General features: G+C 37.3%; 1 protein-coding gene across 2 annotated transcripts in view; it reads left to right on the top strand.

The window, feature by feature from the left end:
* KCTD18 (potassium channel tetramerization domain containing 18) overlaps positions 1 to 20,195 on the top strand; it is a 29,390-nt gene that overhangs the window by 6,666 nt on the left and 2,529 nt on the right. For both annotated transcript variants that reach the window (XM_024757398.1, XM_024757399.1), the window contains 3 exons: positions 3,551 to 3,744; positions 4,864 to 4,958; positions 11,059 to 11,161. In XM_024757398.1, coding sequence (XP_024613166.1) covers positions 3,551 to 3,744; positions 4,864 to 4,958; positions 11,059 to 11,161 — 392 coding nt within the window. The remainder of the gene's footprint in view (positions 1 to 3,550; positions 3,745 to 4,863; positions 4,959 to 11,058; positions 11,162 to 20,195) is intronic.

Below are 20,195 nucleotides of genomic sequence, written 5' to 3'. Positions count from 1 at the left end.
TATGTATAGTATCATGTCATCTGCAAACAGTGACAGTTTTACTTCTTCTTTTCCAATTTGTATTCCTTTTATTTCTTTTTCTTCTCTGATTGCCGTGGCTAGGACTTCCAAAATTATGTTGAATGATAGTGGGGAGCGTGGACATCCTTGTCTTGTTCCTGATCTTAGAGGAGATGCTTTCAGTTTTTCACCATTGAGAATGATGTTTGCTGTGGGTTTTTCGTATATGGCTTTTATTATGTTGAGGTAGGTTCCCTCTATTTTTGTTAATATGGTGTATCACATTGATTGATTTGCATATATTGAAGAATCCTTGTATCCCTGGGATCAATCCCACTTGATCATGGTGTATGATCCTTTTAATGTGTTGTTGGATTCTGTTTGCTAGTATTTTGTTGAGGATTTTTGCATCTATATTCGTCAGTGATATTGCTCTGTAGTTTTCTTTTTTTGTCGTATCTTTGTCTTCTCTAAATGTTTGATAGAATTCACCTGTGAAGCCATCTGGTCCTGGACTTTTGTTTGTTGGAAGATTTTTTATTTATTTTATTTATTTTTTTAATTTTAGTTTTCTTTTTTATAAATTTAGTTACTTTATTTTTGGCTGCATTGGGTCTTTGTTGCTGCACGCAGGCTTTCTCTAGTTGCGGTGAGCAGGGGCTACTCTTCGTTGCAGTGCACGGGCTTTTCATTGCGGTAGCTTCTCTTGTTGCGGAGCACGGGCTGTAGGTGCGCGGGCTTCAGTAGTTGCAGCATGTGCTCTCAGTAGATGTGGCACACGGGCTCTAGAGTGCAGGCTCAGTAGTTGTGGCGCACAGGCTTAGTTGCTCCGCGGCATGTGGGATCTTCCCAGACCAGGGCTCGAACCCGTGTCCCCTGCATTGGCAGGTGGATTCTTAACCACTGCGCCACCAGGGGAGTCCTATTGGAAGATTTTTAATCACAGTTTCAATTTTATTACTTGTGATTGGTCTGTTCATATTTTCTATTTCTTCCGGGTTCAGTCTTGGAACCTTATACCTTTCTAAGAATTTGTCCATTTCTTCCAGGTTATCCATTTTACTGGCATAAAGTTGCTTGTAGTAGTCTCTTAGGATGCTTTGTATTCCTGCAATATCTGTTTTAACTTCTCCTTTTTCATTTCTAATTTTATTGATTTGAGTCCTCTCCCTCTTTTTCTTGATGAGTCTGGCTAAAGGTTTATCAATTTTGTTTATCTTCTCAAGGAACCAGCTTTTAGTTTTATTGATCTTTGCTATTGTTTTCTTTGTTTCTATTTCATTTATTTCTCCTCTGATCTTTATGATTTCTTTCCTTCTACTACCTTTGGGTTTTGTTTGTTCTTTCTCTCATTCCTTTAGGTGCAAGGTTAGATTGTTTATTTGAGATATTTGTTGTTTCTTGAGGTAGGATTGTACTGCTATAAACTTCCCTCTTAGAACTGCTTTTGCTGCATCCCATAGGTTTTGGATCATCTTGTTTTCATTGTCATTTTTCTCTAGGTATTTTCTGATTTCCTCTTTGATTTCTTCAGTGATCTCTTGGTTATTTAGTAACATATTGTTACTTCTCTACAGTTTTTGAAGACATGATTCTTAATTACCGCTATTCATTTTTTAAGGCCAAAGTTGTATTCTAGGAAAGTGTATTACCACGCCACCTAAAAGTTTATGGAGTCTTTATTCCTCATTGAATGTTTAACACTTTTTGATGGCTTTTTAAAATAGAACTCTTCTGCTCTTGAAGTTCTTCTTAAAGTAAGAGCAGTACTGTAGTATGTGAGGGTATAGTGGGATTAATTCATTTACTGAAATGATATTTTAAAAGGATGGTCATGATAAATAAAAGATTGTATAAAATCCCTTACCTGATTTAGTGAGTGTAGCAGTTTGTTACTAAGCTAAAACATTAGTTTGATTACTTCACCTTGAGATCAGTAAATCTTTTTTTAAGATGCTTCTGTTTTAAATCACATTTGAAATGTCTTTACATGACTTGAACAGCCTCATCTGTTTTTGTCTTATTGATAAGTATTATATTTGCTATTAATTAGCACTTTGAACATCTAAGAAAAATATTTTTCCTAGATAATTGTTTATAGTGAAAAGTGGTTTGAATTGGTTTGAATTCTTTGAGTTGGATGACAGTGTTTAGGAGAGCAAGCTGACAGTATGGTTATTAGGAGTGCAGCATGAAGAGAAAGTTGATTTGGTTCCAGATCCCCTTCGGGAATTTGCATGGTTGTATGGGTTCTGCTATTGGAATTATTTATAAACTGAGTTGTCGAACAGTCTTTTGATGCTGTTTGCCATATCTGCAGAGTGGGGCTGAAAAAGCCTAACTGGAAAGTTGGGACAGATTAACATTCACCTTTATAGTCTTTCATTCTTGGTTTGTATGCACAACAGACACAGCATGCGAACATTCATTCTGCCAGCCAACTCCTATTTATTTCAAATGTTTTTGACATATAGGACCTTGTTCTAGGGACTGTGTGGGACACAAAGAAATATGACATACCGTTTTTGCCCTTGAATGGTTTATAATGTTGTTGGTGATTTTCATAGATGTGCAAGTGAAGATAAAAGCCAATACAGGAGTTAGATGGCAATATTAAATGAAAATGCAACACGTTAGGGTCCTCTTTTCCTTCACTGAGTCAGTAAATATTAAGCATCTCCTTTGTATCAGGTACTTTTCTAGGGACTTGAGATACAAAACAAAACAGAAAAGAGTGCCTGTCCTCAGAGAGCTCACAGCAATAATGCTGTTTCTCCCAGGGAAGGCCTGTACCACTCCACTGGGTGAAGCCCTCTTCCTCTGTGCCCCTTAGCACCTCATAGGCTTACCTAGTAGCACTTCTTACACTGTGTGCTGATGGCTTATTTAAAGTCTGTCTTCTGCATCAGCTATAAACTCAAGGAAGGACCCTGTCTCCTGCTCACCATTATGTCTCCAAGGCCTTAGACAGTGCTTATTATTTACACATAGGTACTTAGTATTCAAGTGATTGAGTGAATAGGTAGATAAATGCCAAATGAGTTCAGACAGTATATATCGAGTTCATATATTCGTATCTTTCAGTGTGAAAGAACAAGTTAATCTGGTTAATCCATGATTGGATTTGGAGTTAAGAATAAGCATCAACTATGGGGCAAGTCAGTAGGAGGTAAAAGGAAGATTGAGTCAAATGGAAAATCGGGGGGAAAAGAAAGAATTTTAACTTTTGCTTATTATATGAAGATTTTAAAATGATGTTGGTAGTGAGTCTAAAGGAAGAGGAAGTAAAACATAATTTCCATGTGGAAAAAGATTCTCTAGCTGAAAAGGTTTTGGGTTTTTGGGTGTTGATTTGCCTCACCTCCCCCAACACCCCAAATTCAACAAATGGTTTGGTTTTTAAAGGCATAAACAGTAGGCTGAGATGTATAATCTTTTTATTTCCATTATGACCAGCTGAAATTACAGCTTTACATGAAAGTAATAGAGCAAATTCATTTTTACTTTACTCCAGAATTAAATTCAAATTTTATATATTTTTTTGCCCCAGGCTTTAACAGACTTCTGTGATTCGTATGGTTTAGTTTGCAATAAACCAACAGTTTGGGTTCTCCACTATCTTAACACATCTGGTGCAAGCTGTGAGAGTAGAATTATTGGTGTATATTCCACAAAAACTGATGGAACAGATGCAATTGATAAGCAGCTGGGAGGAAGAATTCACAGTAAATGCGTTTTTAAAAGGTATGTCTGCAAAAAAAAAAAAAAAGGTATGTCTGCGTTTAAATATGAAAAGGAACAAAATAAAGTCTTGGTCTCTTCTAAGTGGTGTTATTGAATGGAATATGTGGTTGACTAGGAAAGAAGCTAGTACCTCTCAACAGACATAGTGAATCTCATAGCTGTCGAGATTGGCCTGTTTCATGAGGAGGTTGTAATTCAGACCATTTCACATCTGTATAAGCAATAGGCCATCTACTTGGTCTAGTACAGTGGTTCTCAACTGGGAGTGGTCATCAGAATCCCCTGAGAGGCATTATAAAAAGAGAAAAGAAAGAAAGAAAAGAAAAGCCACATGCCTGGGTATCTCCCCTCCACTATAGTCCAGGGACAGAAGCCTGGCCTAGAAGTCAGCAGGCCCACTGAGGGACCCAGGACTGGCCTGTGTCTTGGTGTCCTGGTTTGAGAAATGCTGAAAGACTTTTCATCCGGTCCCTCCCAACTTTAAAATTCTATGCCTTGAACATGTTAAATTCTTAAGGGTTATTCTGTTAATATTTTCCCTGTAATCTCATTTATACTAGTCAATTCACTTAGCAAAATTTTTTTTTAATTCTCTGAGAGATTGGATTGGGTCACATGCCAGTGACTAATGCACGACCACATGAGCTTGCTGTTTAGATAATTAATATGTTATCATTTTCTGAATTCTTTACAGGCAGGGATGTTTGTGTATGATATATAAGTGCCTGACATAGTGCTAAGAAAGTTTTAGTCAAAGTTGAACCTTTTCTAACTTTACTGGAGTTAGGTGATTTTTTTAAGAAAACTTATTTTAAGGATTTGTTGATTTGTCTGCACAGTTTATATTGTGGAATTAACAAATACTTTACTGCAGTAAAAAGAGATTAAATGTAGGTTAGTACGTAAGTATAGTATATTATACTCATCTAGTATGTCGTATATAGAATATATATATATACATATATATATGCTTAAGGATCACAGAAGAACAACTACTCATTACCTACATATTTTTTTTCCTTAGTTAACAAGCACTTATTGAGTGTCTATTAGCTGTATATATGTATACACATTCATACCTAGGTAGTATATTTTCATTACCTTTTGTAATATTTCTAGGGAGGCAGGAAATAATGTTCAGTATATTTGGAGCTATTATTCAGTAGCAGAATTGAAGGAAATGATGGATGCCTTTGATGCCTGGGAAGGAAAAGGTACAGTACAATTCTTTCATTTCATGGCAGAAAGTAGACTTTTCCTTAATAAGACAAAGCAAGTTCAAATATAGCATTTCTTTTTTTGAGAAAATGTTTTTGGTGTGGGTCCAGGTAGTTGTCACCTTATAGTAACACTGAGGCAGTTTACTTACAAATTTTTAAACCCCATGAATTGCTAGGTATTATTAATAATCTATAATACAGTAACCTAAAATACACTTTTGTTAGTTATGCTTATTTAGTTCAATTTAAAAAGAGTTTCTGGGGCTTCCCTGGTGGCGCAGTGGTTAAGAATCCGCCTGCCAATGCAGGGGACATGGGTTCGAGCCCTGGTCCAGAAAGATCCCACATGCCACAGAGCAACTAAGCCCGGGGGCCACAACTACTGAGCCTGCGCCCTAGATCCCGCGAGCCACAACTACTGATGCCCACGCACCTAGAGCCCGTGCTCCGCAGCAAGAGAAGCCACCACAATGAGAAGCCCGCGCACCACAACGAAGAATAGCCCCCGCTTGCTGCAACTAGAGACTGCCCGCGCACAGCAATGAAGACCCAACACAGCCAAAAATAAATAAATAAATTTATTACCAAAAAAATAATAAAAAGAGTTTCTGTAGCACCTACTGTGTACCTAGCATTGTCCTAGGAAGTATACCTCTAAATTAAGCATAAAATGTGTAATCAAAAAAAAAATAGAGAGAAAATGAAAATAATGCTGGGAAGATATCTAAAGAGCCCTTAGAAAACAAATATTCTTTAAATGCACACTTTGAAATTTGACTATCTTTACCAAGCTGCTTATGTGAGTTGATAATAGTAATGCTGCTTGATATTCAGTGTGATATGTAGTTTACATTCAGTATCTCTTAGTCCTAAAACAAGGCTGTATGCTGGTTTACGATTTTATTGATGAGGAAAAGAAGTCTCAGAGAGACATGCCACTTGCTTAAAGATCACAGAGGGTTAACTGTTCTATGCCTAAGTTTTTTTTCTTAATTAACATGTATTGAGTGTCAATTAGGTGCAAGCACTATAATTAAGTCCTAAAATTGTCCAAAGATAAATAAGACACATCTCAGTCCTCAAATGATCTTAAAAGCTGGTAGAGACAGACATTGCAAGTCATGTAAGATTGAATAAGGAAAGGAAGAGGCTTTTTAAAACTATCAGCTGTTCCTCTTTCAGGCAGGATGCTAGTACCAATCCTTTTTTTCCTCAACTTTGCCCCACTCAGTTTTCCTCCTTTTTCTTTTCATATCATGCCCTTCAAACAGATAGGATGAAGTGTGTTGAACAAAATGCTATTCTCTTTAAGCTTATTACTTGATATTTAATTGACTTTGAGACACTTGGGCTTAAGTTGAAGAACAACCCCCCTGGTGTTCTTGTCTCCTTTTGTGCCGCTGGACTAGCAGGCTGCCTGGGAAGCTTTGGGAGGGCCTGGCTGGGTTTCTTTCTACACTGATTCAGGAAGCTGGAGCAGAGAGCTGGGATCACTGACTTTAACAAAGCGTGTGACTGATTTTAACTTTTTAGAAAGCATGTAATAGAGTATCATTGTTATCTAACAAGGTTCTGGAAGGCCTGTGGAAAGCCATAATACAGGAAACAGAAGTAAGAGAAAGAACTATTGAAAGGAAGAAGACAGTTATTGTTATTTGTGGACAATATGTCTTTGTAGAAAACCCGAAAAGAATCGACTAAAGGTATTTCAAATGATGAGTTTAGTAGACTAAACTAGCTAGATACAATATAAATAAAGATTAGCAGCTTACTTATGGTAAATTAATTAGAAATTATAGGAGAAAATCCCATTCACAATAGCAATAAACAAAAATAACTAGGCTGCGCCACCAAGAAATGCTTGGGTCCTTTACGAAGAAAACTGCTAAAATGTATTTATCTGTCCATCCATCCATCCATCCATCTATAAAAAAGAAGAGATGAAGATTACTGTGAGACATACCATGATCCTGAATGAGAAATCTGAATATTATAAAGATGTCAGTGTTTCTCAGATTAAATTATAGGTTTAACACAATTCCTACCAAAATATCAATGGACCTCTTTGGGAATCTTGAGGAAATGATCCTAAAATTCCTTTGAAAGAATAAACAGGTGAAATACCCCAAAACATTTTGGGAAGTAGAAGTCATTAGAGGGATGAGTTTAACTCTGTTTGATGGCCAAAATACTATATGTAGCTCTATACTAATAAAATCATGTCTTTCTGGTACAAGAATAGATGCAGAGATCAGGAGTAAAATCCATTAAATTTATAAGAATAAAATCACTTTGTGATAAGAAAGCATTAAATACCAATAAAAAAAGGATAGATTATTTGGGAGAAAAACAGAACTTTAACCTCACATCATTTATGAAAATAATCCCAGGTAGATTTATGAATGAAAAATGAAACTATTATAGACTATAATGAAATGTAAGCAAATAACTGATTTCTTAATAGGGAAAGAAATTATAAGCTTAAAATAAAACATAAAAGACAAAGAAATTTGATTACATAATATTTAATGTATTAACTTTAAAACATAAAACATTATAAATAAAATTTAGAAACTAATAAAAAACTTGGATAAAAGTATTGCATTAACTGGACAAAGATTACCCTTATAATAAAGAGGGTTTATTTAAATTCATTAGAAAACCAGCTCAACCCTATTACAAATAAATGTATAAGGTTCATGGCCATAAAATTCCCAGAAAAGGAAATAAATATGGCAGAGGTTCAAACTCATTATCAGTGAACTATACATTAAATGAGAACTATTTTTTTATATACCAGATTAGTAAAGATCTCATGAATTCTTGGGAGGAATAAAGTTCATATTATTTTTTTTGGAAATAATTTATCAGTATGTATCAATAGCATCAAAATTGTTCATATTCTTTGAGCCAATAATTCTACTTCTAGAAATCTACCTTAAAGACAAAATCAAATGCAGACAAAGGCTTATGAACAGAGATGTTCAACTGAACATTATTCATAATAGGGAAAAAATAAAAGCAATCTAAATGTCTATAATACAGGGTTAAATACACATTGGCACATCCACAGGTTATAGATGAGTATAGCTATTAAAATTATTTTGAGGGAATTCCTGGGTGGTCTTTTGGTTAGGACTCCACGCATCCACTGCAGGGAACATGGGTTCGATCCCTGGTTGGGGAACTAAGATCCTGCATGCTGCGTGGCTGAAAAAATAATAATGATAAAATAAAATTATTTTGAATAACTTTTTACGTTGATGAGTGCCCATGATAAAGTAAGAAATGGTCAAAAGCAGAAAACAAAATTAAATATAATGTGTTTTCAATTATGTGCATATCATATGAATAGAAAAAAGACTGGAATGAGATACATCAAAATGTCATGAGCCACGATTCCTAGTTTTAGGATTAGAAGTGATTTTTATTTTTTTTTATATATACTTTTCTATATTTTCCAAGTTTTGTACAATGAATGTGAATTATAGGCAGGAAAAAAATGAAAGTCTTAAAAACAAATTGCAGTATATCTTTTTTTTTTTTTTTTTGCGGTATGCGGGCCTCTCACTGTTGTGGCCTCTCCCGTTGCGGAGCACAGGCTCCGGACACTCAGGCTCAGCAGCCATGGCTCACAGGCCCAGCTGCTCTGTGGCATGTGGGATCTTCCCGGACCAGGGCACGAACCCGTGTCCCCTGCATTGGCAGGCGGACTCCCAACCACTGCGCCACCAGGGAAGCCTGCAGTATATCCATTTAAAGGAATACTCAGAAATAAAAAGAGATGATTATTGATACATACATCAACATGGATGAATCTTCAAAGCATCATGGTAAAGAAGCCAGACACAAAAGGCTATGTGGTGTATGATTCCATTTATATGATACTTTGGAAAAGGCAAAACTAAGGAATGGAGGGCAGGGCATCAACTGTGGAAAGGTAGGAGGGAACTTTTGGGGGATGATAGAAATGTTCTGTATCTTGATTGTGGCCATAGTTACATGACTGTATACATCTGTCAAAACTCAGTGTACTTAAAAAGAATGAATTTTATTTTATGTAAATTATATCTCAATAAACCTGACAAAAATAAAAACTTAATGGATGAGATTTGGTGATGGTTTTGTAGCATAAGTAGGTTTGAGAGTATGATCAAGCAGTTCTAGAAAGTTGTTGTCTTAAAATGAGGTCCATAGACTTCGAGTATTTGGACATGTCTATTATATATAATAATTTATGTGCCCAGCTTGCTAAGTTGTTTGTTATTACTAGTCCTTTAGTGATTAAAAAAGAAGACACCAGATTCCTTCTTCAGACTTAAAGGTTACTGTTGTTTTTAATACCAAGCAGTTTTTATTCAGCATCATTCTTTAAGCCTTTTTTAATATGTCTATGTATAATTTTTATGGTTCTTTTTTTAAAAATGAGGTAAAATTCACATAGCATAGAATTAATTACAGTATACATTTCAGTGACATTTGCTACATTAACAGTGTGTGTAACCATCACCTCTATTTAGTTCCAAAACACTTCTGTCACCACAAAAGGAAACCCAGTATCCATTAAGCAGTTACTCTGCATTCCCCTCTCCCCTCAGCCCCTGGCAACTACCAGTCTGCTCTCTGTCTCAGTGGATTTGTGTATTCTGGATATTTATATAAATGGAATCATACAATATATAACCTTTTGTGTCTGGCTTCTTTCACTTAGCGTAAGGTTTTTAAGCTTCATAAGAATACATTTTCAGGGACTTCCCTGGTGGTGCAGTGGTTAAGCATCCGCCTGCCAATTCAGGGGACACAGGTTCGTTCCCTTGTCCGGGAAGATCCCACATGCCGCGGAGCAGCTAAGCCTGTGTGCCACAACTACTGAGCCTGCACTCTAGAACCCGCGAGCCACAACTACTGAGCCCGCGTGCCACAGCTACTGCAGCCCACGCGCCTAGAACCCATGCTCCACAACAAGAGAAGCCACCGCACTGAGAAGCCCACGCAGCACAACGAAGAGCAGCCCCCGCTCGCTGCAACCACAGAAAGCCCACGTGCAGCAATGAAGACCCAACACAGCCAAAAATAAATAAATTTTTTAAAAAAAGGAATACATTTTCAGCTTTCAATCAGAAACATATCAAAGTATTATATATAGAATGGATAAACAACAAGGTCCTATTGTATAGCACAGGGAACTGTATTCAATATCCTGTGATAAACCATAATGCAAAAGAATATGAAAAAATATATATATACACATACACATATGTATGTATGTATAACTGAATCACTTTGCTGTACAGCAGAAATTAACACAACATTGTAAATCAACTATACTTCAATAGAATAAGTTTAAACAAAGAAACGTATCAGATTTAAAAATTAAGTGAATTTGACTGGAATCTTGGCCTGCCACATTAACACAGATTATTCTTGTTTGAAAAGATGCCTATAAGGTATTGATACCTCATATTCATATAGTGGTTGCCTCTTACAGAGTGGTTCACAAAATTTATCTGATTTGATGATTGCAGCAACCTAGTGAGGTAGACAGGGCAAGTGTTAGAAGCCCTACTGTCCAATCCTTTCACATTACTACCACCACTATGACTTATAATAAAGGCACCTAACATCTCTTGAGTGCTAAGTCTGTGCCAGGCCCTGTTCTAGGCATTTTGTTTTTATTTTCTCATTTAATTATCGCAGCAAGGTATGTACTATTATTGTCATCATTTCACAGATGAGAAAATTTTCCCAAGGTGATATGATTAGTGAATGACAGAAATGGGATCCAGACCCAGGCAGTTTTGGCTCCAGTGCCTGTGCCCTTAACCAGCATACACTCAGTTGCCCAAGGTCTGTATAACGACCTCTGGTTATCAGTGGCAGAGCTGGGGCGGCTGGTAGCCAGCTCTTTCTGGACCCGGGTCATGAGCTATGCCACTATTGCCCTGGCTCTTCTTGGGAGCACTTCCTGCTTATACTTCTCTTCATCAAATGGGAGTCATGAACCTTAAACTTTTTCTGGCCGGTCTTATACAAAAGTGTTGCTGAGCCTTTGGCAGTGGACAGTGGTTCTCTAAATTGTCTTTTTATCTTCCAGGTGTTAGCTACTGGCGGGTGCCTCATGAACTGATAGAATGTTGGACTCTGGAAGAGCGGCCTTTACATGGAAGCCTGCGTCACATGGCCCCAATTCGAAAGAGGTTATCTGTTCTTTGTTGATTTTTTAAAAAAATTAATCTATGACCTATATTTTTACTGCCTCTACTGGGGGAGTGAATAATGGTTCTTGACCTCATTGAGCTTATTAATCACCTAGGTGAATATTCTGCCTTACCATCAAAGTATAAATCTTTATTTATTTATTTTTGGCTGCATTGGGTCTTTGTTGCTGAGTGTGGGCTTTCTCTAGTTGCAGTGAGCGGGGGCCACTCTTCGTTGTGGTGCACAGGCTTCTCTGCGGTGGCTTCTCTTGTTGCAGAGCACGGGTTCTAGGCGTGCGGGCTTCAGTAGTTGTGGCACACAGGCTCGGTAGTTGTGGCTCACGGGCTCTAGAGCGCAGGCTTAGTTGTTGTGGTGCACGGGCCTAGTTGCTCCACGGCATGTGGGATCTTCCCGGACCAGGGCTCGAACCTGTGTCCCCTGTATTGGCAGGTGGATTCTCAATCACTGCATCACCAGGGAAGCCCCAAAATGTAAATATTGAGGGAATACCCTGGCAGTCAGTGGTTAGGACTCTGCTCTCTCACTGCTGAGGACCCGGGTTCAATCCCTGGTCGGGGAACTAAAATCCCACAAGCCGTGTGGCGTGGCCAAAATAAAAAAAAAATTAAATGCAAAGTTACCAGAACTATGTAAAAGGTGGAAGTAATTCTTTAAAACTGAGTTATATGGTATATTCTTTTTGGGAGAGTATGATTTTAAAAATACTACTGGACACAGTGAGAATGCTGTGGTAAGTACTTTTCCCCACTAAAGTGAAATCCCAGATTTTACTGGCAATAGTCAAGAAATTTATTAGACTTAATATTTGAAATTTCCTGTGATTTATTCTGAATCCCTTTCTCCCTCCTGTTACCACAAATAACATTTTTATTTAGTAGTATTATCTTGTGTTCTATGAAATCATTAGCACTGAATTCACTCCACATCTGTGTCTTTCACTGTGGTTTAAATACATTTAAAATTATATTTCATTTTCATTGTCTGGGTAGTATTCATGACTTTCAGACATTCTGATTTCTTGATCATCTATTCTAGAATTTGATTCAGGGCCCGTATGAAATTTCAGACTGCTTTCTTACTTTTGCCCTCTGGATCTTTCACAGAGGTGCAGGGAATTTTATTCAGTTTTTAATAGTAAATCATATGTTAAAACAGATCTTTTTGCTTAAAGGCTCTCATTTTATTATCATTTATTTTGGTGTTTGAACTTATAGTTAGCAAATATTATTTGGGTCCAGAGCAGTAGTTCTCCACTGGGGGCAGTTTTGTTCCCCAGGGGATATATTTGGTAACGTTTGGAGACACTGTCAGGTGGGGGTTGTTGCTGGCATCCAGAGGGTAGAGGCCAGGGTTGCTTCTAAACATCCTAGAATGCAGAGGGCGGCCCCCCATGACGAAGAATTGTTGAATCCCAAATGGCAATAGTGCTCAGGTGGAGCAACCTTGGACTAGAGTCCAGTGGAAGATGTGTACAAAATATAAAGCAAGCAGAAATTGTTTTATGGAAACTCTCCTCTGTGTTAGTTGTCTTTTTCCTCTGGGATTTTATTAAGTATCATTTTTGATTCATGGACCAGGTAACGATGACTTGGAAGCACTTGTGAGGTCCCAAAGAACCATTTCTCACCTACAAAATTTTAGTTATGTTCAGTAGAGTTTTGAGGTTGAATATATTATATTTCAAATCACTATGCTATTATGATCCCATTTCCAAAAATCAGAGTTCAGTATCTTATATTTGCCTCTGAAAACACAACAGTGCTGAGTCAGAGGGAGAAGACTTGGAGGATTGCCATTACACATGTTCAGAAGGGGATCTTCATGAAGTGAAACTGATGGAAGCAGTGGAAGGAGCAGGCAGGCTTTTGACAGTGGTTGCTTGACAGTTTGACAGTTTTAAGGTCATTTAAAATAATGTTCCATGTGACTTTTTCCCTTCATTTTGTTGGTATAGTGTATCATATTGACTGATTTGTGGATGTTGAACCATCCTTGCATCCCTGGAGTAAATCATCATGTGTGTTCCTTTTAATGTATTGTTGAATTCAGTTTGCTAGTATTTTTTTGAGGATTTTTTGCATTTATGTTCATCAGGGATATTGGTGTGTAATTTTCTTGTGGCATCCTTGTCTGGTTTTGGTATCAGGGTACTACTGGCCTTAATGAATTTGAGAGTTCCCTCCTCTTTTATTTTTTGGAAGTGTTTGAGAAGGACTCATTAATTCTTTGAAGAATTGGTTTGGTAGAATTCACCAGTGAAGCTGTCTGGTCCTGAACTTTTGTTTGTTAGGAGATTTCAATCTCCCTAGTAGTCATTGGTCTGTTCAGATTTTCTATTTCATCATGATTTAGTCTTGGTAGGTTGTATGTTTTTAGGAATTAATTCATTTCTTCTAGGTTGTCCAATCTGTTGGCATATAATTGTTCATAGTAGCCTCTTACTATCCTTTGTATGTCTATGGTATCAGTTTCAACATCTCCTCTTTCATTTCTGATTTTGAGTTCTCTCTTTTTTTCTTGGTGAATCTAGCTAAAGGTTTGTCAGTTTTGTTTATCTTTTCAGAAAATCAGTTGTTAGTTTTATTGATCTTTCCTATTGTCTTTTTAGTCTCTATTTCATTCATTTCTATTCTAATCTTTGTTATTTCCTTCCTTCTGCTAACCTTTGTTTGACCTTTTTCTAGTTCCTTGAGGTGTAAAGTTAGGTTGTTTATTTGAGATTTATCCTATTTCTTGAGGTAAACATTGCTATGAACTCTCTTAGAACTGCTTTCACTGCATCCCACAAACTTTGGTATGTTACATTTCCATTTTTATTTGTCTCAAGGTATTTTTTGATTTCTCTTTTGATTTCTTCTTTGACCCATTGGTTGTTCAGTAACTTGTTGTTTAATCTCTATGTATTTGTGAATTTTCCAGTTTTCTTTGTGTAATTAATTTCTAGTTTCATACCATTGTGGTCAGAAAAGGAGTTTGATATGATTTCAGTTGTCTTAAACTTACTGAGACTCGTATTGTGGCCTAACACGTGATCTATCATGGAAAATATTCCATGTGTACCTGAGAAGATTGTGTACTGTTATTTTTGGATGGAATGTTCTGTAAATATCTGTTAAGTCCATCTGGCCTAACATGTCATTTAAGGCCAATGTTTCCTTATTTATTTTCTATCTGTAGGATCTATCCATTGATGTAAGTGGGGTATTGAAGTTTCCCACTATTATCGTATTGCTCTCTGTTTCTTCCTTTAGTTCTGTTAATATTTGCCTTATTTTTTAGGTGCTGCTATTTTGGGTGCATTAATATTTACAAATGTTATATCCTCTTGTTGGATTGACCTTTTTAAGATTATGTAATACCCTTTTTTGTCTCTTATTACAGTCTTTGTTTTAAAGTCTATTTTATCTTATATAAGTATAGCTACTCCAGATTTCTTTTGGTTTGCATGGAATATCTTTTCCCATCTCTTCACTTTCAGTCTGTGTGTGTCCTTACACTTAAGTGAGTCTTTTGTGGGCAGCATATAGATGGGTCTTATTTTTTGATCTATTCAGCCACTCTGTGAATTTAATCCATTTGCATTTAAAGTAATTATTGATAGGTATGTACTTATTTCCATTCTGTTGATTGTTTTCTGATTGTTTTTGTAGTTCGTCTCTGTTCCTTTCTTCTCATCTCTCTTCCTTTATGGTTTGATGACTTTCTTTAGTGGTATGATTATATTCCTTTCTCTTTATCTTTTGTGTATTTACTATAAGTTTTTGCTTTGTGGTTACCATGAGGCTTACATATAACAACTTATATCTATAACAGTCTGTTTTAAGTTGATAACAACTTAAGTTTGATTCCATTGTAAAGCTCAATATTATACTATCCCCTGCCATGTTTTAGGTTTTTGGTGTCATATTTTACATCTTTTTATATTGTATATCCCATAACTAATTATTGTAATCATAGTTATTTTTATTACTTCTTTCTTTTAACCTTTATACTAACTTTATAGTGATTAATATACTACCTTTACTATATATTTACCTTTCCAGTGAGATTTATTCTTTCATATGTGTTGTTACTAATTAGTGCCCTTTCTTTTCAGCTTAAAGAAGTTCCTTTAACACTTCTTGTAAGGCCAGTTTAGTGGTGATGAACTCCTTTAGCTTTTGTTTGTCTGGAAAACTTCATTATTCCTTCAATTCTGAATGGTAATTTTGCTGGGTAGAGTATTCTTGGTTGGATTTTTTTCTTTTACTACTTTGAATATATCATGCCACTCCTTTCTGGCTTGCAAAATTTCTGCTGAAAATCTCCTGATGGTCTTATGGGGGTTCCTTTTTATATAACAAGTTATTTTTCTCTTGCTGTTTTTAAGATTTTCTCCCTGTCTTTCACTTTTGACATTTTAATTATAATGTGTCTTAGTGTGGGTCTTTTTGAGTTCATCTTGTTTGGAATTCTCTGGACTTCCTGGATCTGGATGTCTCTTTCCTTTCTCAGCTATATAGTTTTCAGCTATTATTTTTTCAAATAAGATTTCTTCTCCTTTCTCTGTCTCTTCTTCTGGGAGCCCTATAATGTGAATGTTAGTCCATTTGATGTTGTCCCGTAAGTCCCTTAAATTATCTCCACTTTTTTTCCATTCTTTTTCTTTATTCCTGCTTTTATTGGGTGAATTCCACTGCCCTGACTGAGTTGACTGATCCTTTCTTCTGCTTCATCTGGTCTGCTGTTGAACCCCTCTAGTGTGTTTATCAGTTCAGTTATTGTATTCTACAGCTCTGTGACTTCTATTTGGTACTTTCTTATATTTTTCATCTCTTTGTTGAAGTTCTCATTGTGTTCATTCATTCTTCTCCCCAGTTTGGTGAGCATTTTTATGACCATTATTGAACTCCTTCTCAGCTAAATTACTTATCTATGTTTAATTAAGGTTTTTTCCTGAGGTTTTATCTTGTTCTTTCATTTGGAACATATTCCTCAGTTTCTTCATTTTACTTGACTCTCTGTGTTGGTTTCTATACAGTAGATGAAACAACCGCCTCACTCAGTTTTGAACGAGTAGCCTTGTGCAGAGGATGAACCTTATTGTTTGGCCCTGCCCCAGCTCTTAGTTGACTCTCAAACCTTTGTGATTGTCCAGGCAGCCTGTTATATTTTTAATAGCTCCCAGTAGTTGAGGATGAACCAAGACCTGTCAGTGTCCCAAAGGGGAGGATCTCATCACCTAGATTGAGGCTGCTTGGAAGCCAGACCCTCAGGCAGCAGCTTTTAGAGCTTTACAAATATATACAGACCTGTGGGACTGCAAGTGTAAGCTCTGCTGGCCAACAGAGCCAGGCATTCTGAAGGTGTCCCCTTGGTGGCAGCTGCAAAAATCGGGGCTCCAGCTGAGTGTGTAAGCTCTTTTCAGAAAGATTCTGAGGAGCTGGAGCAAGGCAGAGAGAGAGAGCACCAAGATGGCATTCACAGCCTATGTTCCTTGAGAGCAGCTCTGTTTGGCAATACACGTGTGCCAAACCTGAGGCCTGCCCCTCAGGCCGAAGCACTAGGACAAGCAAAGAGGCCTTCTTTGCAGAAAGACTGGGGGATGTTCCTCAGTCTGTTGTCTGTGCATTGTCCTGTAGATGTTAGCCCGCCAGGAACCATCTCTTTGATTGCCACAGTCCCATGGGACTCAGGAATGCAAGACCCACCAGCCATGAGAGCCAGGGGATCAAGGGGCATGCTGTGGGTGGCAAATACAAAAACCAGGGCACCAGCTGCATGTAAATTTCCCCTTCAGAAGACACTGGCACTTTGGAGTGTGGCAGAAGGTGGGTGCAAAGATAGCACCCACCCTATGAGGTCCCTGGGAAAGATTATAGTCAGCCCCTAGATGCGTGTTTAATTAGAAGTCTGCCCCTCAGGCTACAGTCATGATGATCAGCTAACAGACCTCCTTCACGGAAAGACTGAGCTTCTGGATCTGTTGCCTCTTGTTGTGTGCTGGGGTGGTAGCTATCTAAGAACTCTTTCTCCATTGGTTACAGTCCTGTGGGACCTACAAGCATAAGCCCTACTGGCCACCAGAGCCATGCAATGTAGAGGTGTCTCTTGGCAGCATTTGCAAAAATTGGGGTACCAGACAAGGCTATGAGCTCCTTTCTGGGTTAACACCAATTGTTACAGTCCCATGGGACCAGGAATGCAAGCTCCACTGGCCTCCAGAGCCAGGCAATCAGGAGTTGTCCCCTGGCTAAGAGCCATAAAAAGTGAGGGTTCCAGATGAGTGTAAAAGCTCTCTTCCGGGAAATACTGGTGCTCTGGAGCACAGCAAAGGGAGAGCATGAAGATGGTACCTGCTAGTCTTTATTCCCAGAGAGTGTTCCAGCAGGCTTCTAGATGTGTGTGTTAAATTAAACGCCTGCCCCTCAGGCCAGCACTTTTCTATCAGCAGGTGAGCTACTTTACTATTTAAGTCTGGGTGCAATTGGCTGCTTTTGAACTGGGTCCTGGGGTGGGTGAATCTGAGCATGTGGACCCTTGAAGAGCTGTTTATCAGATTGCTATAGTCTTGTGGGCCTCGGGACTTGAACGCTGTTGATTTTCAAAGTTAAATATTTTGGGGGCTCATCTCTCAAGTGCATGTCTTAAAAACTGGGGAGCCCAATGTGGGGTTTGAATCTTTCCCTCCTTAGGGAGAAGATGTAGGTTTTGACTTTCTTCCTGGTTGCAGATTACTGCATTGGGGGACGGGTTTATGGCAAGATTGTGTTCCAGCTTCTCCTACCTGCTTCAATGTTGTTTTCTTCTCAGTTGCCCAATATGTAGTTGTCACTCAGCTGGCCTTTAGGTTTTATTTAAGAGGAAATTGTTCCATATATAACTGTAAACTCAGTGTGTCCATTGGAGGTGAGTTCAGTATCTTCCTATGTTGTCATCTTGAACTGGAAACAATCTATCAAATGGTTTTTATATCATATCAAAAATCATATAATCATCTCAATAGACGCAGAAAAGGTATTTGACAAAATTCAGCATCCATTTATGATAAAAATTCTCAACAGAGCAGGTATAATGAGGATGTACCTCAACGTAATAAAGCCTTATATGACAAGCCTACAGCAAACATACTCAGTGGTGAGAAGCTCAAAGCATTTCCTCTAAGATCAGGAACAAGATAAGGACCCCCCACTCTCACTACTTTTACTAAACATAGTATTGGAAGTCCCAGCCAGAGCAGTTAGGCAAGAAAAGTAAATTAAAAATATCCATATTGGAAAGGAAGAAGTAAAACTGTCACTGTTTGCAGATGACATGATGTTATATATAGAAAACCCTAAATACTCCATCAAAAAACTGTTAGAACTAGTAAACAAAATCAATACACAAAAATCTGTTGCATTTCTGTATGCTAATAATGAACTATCAGAAAGAGAAATTAAGAAAATCCAGTTTATGGTTGCATCAAGAAGAATAAAATGCCTAGGAATAAATTTAACCAAGGAGATAATAAAAAACCTGTATGTTGAAAACTGTAAGACGTTAATGAAAGCAATTGAAGAAGACACAAATAAATGGAAAGATAGTCCCTATCCATGAATTGGAAGAATTAATATTATTAAAATGCCTGTATTCCCCAAAGCAATATACAGATTCAGTGCAATCCCTATCAAAATTCCAATGACGTTGTTCACAGAAGTAGGACGAACAATCCTAAAATATGTATGGGACCACAAAAGACCCTAAATAGCCAAAGCAATCTTGAGAAAGAAGAACAAAACTGAAGGCATCATGCTCCCTGATTTCAAACTATATTACAAAGCTATAGTAATTTAAATGGTATGGTATTGGCATAAAAACAGACACACAGATCAGTGGAACAGAAGAGAGAGACCAGAAATAAACCCATATATATAGGCCAACTGATTTACAACAAAGGAGCCAAAAATATACAATGGGGAAAGGTGTCTTCAATAAACGGTGTTGGGAAAATTGGATATCCACATGCAAAAGAGTGAAACTGGACCACTATCTTACACCATACTACACAAAAATTAACTCAAAATGGATTAAAGACTTGAATGTAAACCATAAAACTCCTAGAAGAAAAAATAGGTGGTAAGCTCCTTGACATAGGTCTTAGTGATGATCTTTTAATCTGACATGAAAAGCAACAGAAGCAAAAATAAACAAGTGGGACTACATCAAACTAAAAAAGCTTCTGCACAGCAAAGGAATCCATCAACAAAATGAAAAGGCAAACTACTGGATGGTAGAAAATATTTGCAAATCATATATCTGATAAGGGGCTAATATCCAAAATATATAAAGAACTCATACAGCTCAATAGCAGAAAAACAAACAATCTGATTCAAAAATAGACAGAAGATCTGAATAAACATTTTTCCAAAGAAGACATATAGATGACCAATGGGTACATGAAAAGATGCTCAACATCATTAATCATCAGGGAAATGCAAATCAAAACCACAATGAGATATCACCTCATGCTTGTTAGAATGTCTGTCATCAAAAAGACAGGAAATAAATGTTGGCAAGGATGTGGAAAAAAAGGAACCATTGTGCACTGTTAGTGGGAATGTAAATTGGTGCAGCCACTATGGAAAATAATGTGAAACTTCTTCAAAAAATTCTAAGTAGGACTAACATATGATCCAGCAATTCTACATCTGGGTGTCTATCCAAAGAAAGCAAAAACACTAACTCATAAAGATATATGTACCCCCATGTTCATTAAAGCATTATTTACAATAGCCAAGATATAAAAACAACCTAAGTGTCCATTGATGGATGATGGTATAAAGAAATTGTGGTATGTGTGTATATATATATATATTTGCAACAAATGGACCTTGAGGATATTATGCTAAGTGAAATAAGTCAGACAGAGAAAGACAAATACCATATGAGCTGTCTTTTATGTGGAATCTTAAAAACAAACAAACAACAAACAAACAAAATCCAAAGCAAAAAAACAGGGAACTGATTGGTGGTTGCCAGAGGTGGGGGGGG

The sequence above is a fragment of the Neophocaena asiaeorientalis genome, unplaced genomic scaffold (assembly GCF_003031525.2).
Source record: "Neophocaena asiaeorientalis asiaeorientalis breed wild unplaced genomic scaffold, Neophocaena_asiaeorientalis_V1.1 scaffold246, whole genome shotgun sequence".
In the NCBI taxonomy this organism is placed as follows: Eukaryota; Metazoa; Chordata; class Mammalia; order Artiodactyla; family Phocoenidae; genus Neophocaena; species Neophocaena asiaeorientalis.
This window is presented reverse-complemented; position numbering and strand designations above follow the sequence as displayed.